Source organism: Coregonus lavaretus (assembly GCF_964263955.1).
Source record: "Coregonus lavaretus genome assembly, contig: HAP1_SCAFFOLD_4382, whole genome shotgun sequence".
NCBI lineage: Eukaryota > Metazoa > Chordata > Actinopteri > Salmoniformes > Salmonidae > Coregonus > Coregonus lavaretus.
In genome coordinates this window covers 16,095-21,095 of record NW_028156761.1, presented here as the reverse complement: position 1 = coordinate 21,095, position 5,001 = coordinate 16,095, and the positions used below count along the sequence as shown (strand labels likewise).

Here is a 5,001-nt window from a genome sequence, read left to right as displayed (position 1 = left end):
TGCTTTGAGATTTATTTTACAATTGAGAAAAAACTAAATGAAACAAACTAATCGGTGCTAGAAATATTTTTTTTTACAATATCATTGATAAAACATTGAAATGTATAGTCATTGTGCATCGCTTAATTCTTTTTTCACACCATATCATGCATCAAATTGGATGCAAGTATAATTAAAATCATTTCTGTAAACCAAGCCAAAGAAGCTAAATTCATATTTTATAAAAAATGACATTTTTGTGGATCTACAGTATATATCTATATACACACATTTTTTTATTATTATTATTATTATTTTTTATATAAAATGATTATATAAAAGTTAAAGAATGCACACACCTTTAAGTACAAATAATGTTGAGCTGTTGCAAATGGCAAGATATGCCTTATGGAGCTTGACATTTCACTGCGAGTCATTTACATGTAAAGGACAGTTCTTTTTATGGTTGAATTCAAAGCGGCAAAATTTAAAAAGAGGAACTTGTAACAAACCATACAATTGGAAAATTACTATAAGTGATACTTCACATTAAAAAAAAAAAATTTGGAGCAAACTTGCATACTGTACGGCCATTCATTTTCACTGATTGATATGTAACCGGAAGCAGCATTTCAGCATTTCAATTACTTCGAATGTTTACATGATCTGTTTATTTTTTATAATACACTGACAGATTTCTGAGCAGGCCATTCATTATCAAATATGTTGCAGTGTGACAAGAACCGAGAGAAGAAATAATTTATCTTTCCAATTAAACAGATTTTGACAAATGCAGAATATCTTAAAACATGTTCTCTTTACAAATAAAATGTTAAACGTCTATAAGGTGCTACTTCAGTCTTTCAAGGGGTTCTTCCATTCTTTTGGTGTGTACAATGAATTTTCACCTTCTTCATATCAAGTATTGTACAGTTTTCTTTTCCCCCTAATTCATATACCGGTCACCACTTTAGTCACCATTGAAACAGTAGTAGTTTTTTCTGTCATGAAAATATGAAAGAAAACTTGTGTTTAACCTTGGTTCACTAAAATACATGCACAGATCAGACAAATAGCATATAAATACATTACAAAATAAGTGTTAAAAAAGCTTGGCCAAAAAAATAACAAAAATAAAAAGACATGGTCCAGTCAGGCAGTATCATAACAAAAAATAAGACTGATTTCTGGCGGCTCAGTTCGGCCCAGTGCAGTAACTGTGAACAATGTTATTTTAGTGCAATGAAATTCTGGTCAGTTACACAGCTGTCTTTCTGTCTGTTTATCTGTCTCTTCCCTCAGCTCCAGTCCCCTCTACTACTTCTCCAGCTTCTCAAGAGCAGTGACAAACACCAGGTGATCCTCTGGTGACTTGCCGTGGGTCTTGCTGAGGTGCAGTTTGACCGCGTGCTTGCTGACGAATGTCCGATTGCAAAGCCTGCACTGGTAAACTGAACCAGTGTCGTCGTCTGGCGCGGTCAGGGATGCCAGGGTGCTGCCAAAAGTCATTTTGTCTGTGATCACCTTGGAGGCAGCCTGCTGCTCCCGTAGGTGCTCATTGGACAGCTTGGACAGGTCCTTCAAGCTGAAGCCCAGGTGAGACTCCAGGTGGCCGATGTAGGCGGACGCAGTCCTGAACTGGGAGGCACAGTCACCGCAGAGGAACACAGGCTGGCAGGAGTCCATGTTCTTCAGGAACTTGGTCCCGCCAGTCCGCCGGAGCTGGTACTTGACGTTGGCCAGCCAGTGAGAGATGGTGGTCATGGAGAGGCCCGTGAACTTGCAGATGTGGACCCGCTCTTGGGGGCCGAGGTCCGTCATGGCGTAGCGGCCCTCCGGGGACTCCCGCAGGCTAGAGCAGAACTGAGCCTGGAGGATGAGGAGGTGCTGGGGATTCCAGTTGGACTGCCGCCCTTTCCTTTTCTGGACCGGGGAGAGGTCCTCCAGAGCATCCTCGAACGCACTGCCATCTGCGTCCGACTTCTCTGAGATGGATGACGGGGTGGAGGACTTGGGCGTCAGCCTGCCTGTTAGGTTCTTCACCATGTCTGAGATGTCCATCAAAGCATTCTCTCTCAGAGGTGAAGAAATGTCAGACAGAGACAGGCTGGATGTGATGGGTTTGTTACCATTTATGCTGCTGTTGCTGTTGATGACAGTGCTGCTGCTGCTGTTGCTGTTGTTGTTGCTGTTGTTGTTGCTGTTGCTGTTTTTGGACTTCCTCAGGTCCATAGGCTGGTCGTTGCTTTCGTACTGGTAGTAGCGATTGATGGGCTCGGCTTGCTTGACCTGAGTCTGGTTGAAGGCCGGTTTCTCCATCATGCTGTTGCTGATCTTGTAGAGCATGGCCAGCGGGTCGCCCGCGGGGCTGACGGGCTTGGAGGCCTTGCCCAGGTGGGTGTTCATGATTGACTGAAGTGCGCTGAGGGGGTTGATGAAAGGCCTCTCTGGTGAGTGATCGGTGATGATGCCCATGCTGTTGGTGCCGTTGTTAATGGGTGACTGGCGAGTCTCTGGGCCGTTCTTTGAATGGCTGTGGAGGTTGTCTACCAGGCTCTCTTTGGGCTCCTTCTTGCAGATCAGCTCCGACTCCACATTTCCAGGGCTGCTGTTCCTCACGAGGGGCTTCCTGACGGTGAGGTCATTGGGCGCTAAGTGGTGGTCCCTCTGCTCTTTCAGTATAGGAGATGGCGACTTGACGGAGGATGAATGCCTGTGGCGGTCCAAGCTGACCATCTTCTCCTCTTTCTCTTTCTTCACAGCAGCAGCAACAGCTTTCCCTGTGACCTTCTCCACCAGCTCTTCCATGGCAGTAACGTTGCTCCTGAGAGAGGGCGGAGATGCAGGGCTCCTGGGGGAGTGGATCACTGAGCCTGAGTCCTGGGTCACCAGGCCGCGGAGCCCGCTGTTGAACACCGGCTGGATCTGCACGCTCTGGACCGAGGAGTGCAGTGCTGCATGCTTCATGTGGCCCTGGAGCTGGTAAGCAGCATGGATGCTGGGGTAGCCACCACCCCACTGAGGTGTGCCTGTCTGGGCCTTGCTGATGGCACTGGACACAGTGTTCTCCAGGGACTTGAGGATGTCCAAACCTCCTTTAGGAGCCTCCTCCAGGTCCTCCTCTGTCAGATACTTATACGACCCAGCGTTCACCTCAGTCTTCTCACCTGGCTCTTCCATCTCCTCTTTGATCTTTTTCTCCCTGGGTTCGCTCGCCTCCATCCTCTCGTTTTCCGGTTCTCTCTTTTCATCAGAGACGCAGGAGAGTGCAGGGGAGATAGGCTGAGATTTGACACTGGGGACGGGAAGCCTGGTGGTGGTGGGTGGCAGAGGGATGGATTGGATCTTCTCCTCCACCACTGGGTCAAACACTAGCTGCTTGCCCTTTTTTGAGGCGGAGTTAGTGACCTTGAGGAAGTGGCCCGTGACCATCATGTGGGCAGTCAGCTGCTGCAGTGTATCGTGGGAGCTCCCGCACTCCATGCACTTCAGGATCTGGGCCTTGCGAGCCTCGAACTGCCAAGTGTAGCTGGCACCGTTCTGATAGCCGTAGCGGTTGTTGGGTGTGACATAGGGGTTTGTCGTGGACTTGGGGTCTTTCCCAACGTCCACTTGGGGCATGTGGCCACCGCTACCATGGACAGAGTCTGGGGAGCATGGGGATACCAGGGCATCCTGGAGGGCTCGTTTTTTGGCAGAGGGCATCAGTTTAGTGGCCAGGGCTGGCACCGGTTCTTTGAGAGGCACTTTCTGGTAATGCTTGGTCTTGATCATGTGGACGCTCAGGTCCTGCAGAGACTCAAAGGAGTGGCCGCAGTACATGCACTTGAGCACCTTCTGAGCGTCCTCTTTGCCCTCCATCTCCATCAGGGAGCGCTTGCGGGGCTTGGACCAGCGCTTGCCCCGCTCTTCCTCCCTGTCCTTGTTGTCGTCGCGGTAGTGGCCCGACTCGTTCATGTGGACCGTGAGCCCCACCAGCGTGTCGTAGGCGCCGCTGCAGTCTTTGCAGCGGAACTTGCTGGCGCCGGTGAAGACTGAGCCATAGAGCTTGTTGTTCTGGCGGTAGAGCTGCACCGTGCTGAACAGGCTGGGCTCAGGCAGCAGTTGGTAAGGGGTATGCTGGAGGGTCTTAGCCAAGGCTGCCTGGTGCCAGTCATAGGCCACAGCCCCACCGTTACTAGCACCACCACCACAGCTGCCACCACCGCCACTGCTGGTGCCACTGTTGCTACTGATGGAGGTAGCTGCGGTGCCATTAGAGCTGCCACTGCCACTGCTTGTGTGGTGGTTGGCGGTGGCGGTACTTCTTCTCCCATTGTGGTGGTGGCTGCTAGAGTTGCTGTTCTCCTTGTGGTTGTTGTTGTGTGTGGTGGTAGTGGTGGGGTTGGTGGCGGTTGGGATGGCGCCAACAGTAGCCGGCGTGGCTTTCATGATGTCCATGGCAATGCTGGACCAGGAGGCATCTGAGATCAGGTTTGCATAGACAGCTTTCATCTGAGCCAGGCTGTCCCTCAGGGAGAGGCCATTGTTCGGGCCAGAGGGGAGGGGGGCTTCCTCCCTCTCATGGCCATCCCTGGAGGAGGTGCTCTTGAAGTCTGTGAGCCGGTCGCTGGCATCGCTGAGCGGGGAGCCGTAGCCAGCATCTGGGTTGGTGCCGTTGCTGAGCGGAGAGGCCCGGTAGCTGGGCGGCTGGCCTCCATCCTCTTCCTCGTTGCAAAGGTACGCAGTGTCCTCCCCATTCAGTGACAGCCCGTCATCCTGCAGGTGTTCCTCATCGACTGCTCCTGCCTTAAACTCGTCCTCTGGTGAGTAAGCTGGAAGAGAGAGAGATAGAGAAAAGGGAAAAAGGAGGTCAGCAAAGTGAAATAAAAGATTTACAATGCACTAACAGGACCACTGACAAAACATTGTGATGAATAATCTGTGGCAGGAAATAAGGGCTTTTATCTGTGTGCGTGCGTGCGTCTTTGAGTGTCAGTGGTGAAAAAATCTAGTTTCCTAGAGAAAAAAAGACACATAAAT

General features: G+C 50.2%; 1 protein-coding gene across 1 annotated transcript; it reads right to left on the bottom strand.

The window, feature by feature from the left end:
* Positions 1-305: 305 nt before the first annotated feature.
* On the bottom strand, positions 306-4,793 carry LOC311126002 (teashirt homolog 1-like; the record flags this gene model as incomplete). The annotated part of the gene is made up of 1 exon (XM_084200026.1): positions 306-4,793. A coding segment is annotated over one exon (3,497 nt), but the record flags the coding sequence as incomplete, so codon positions are not given.
* Between the last annotated feature and the right edge of the window lie 208 nt (positions 4,794-5,001).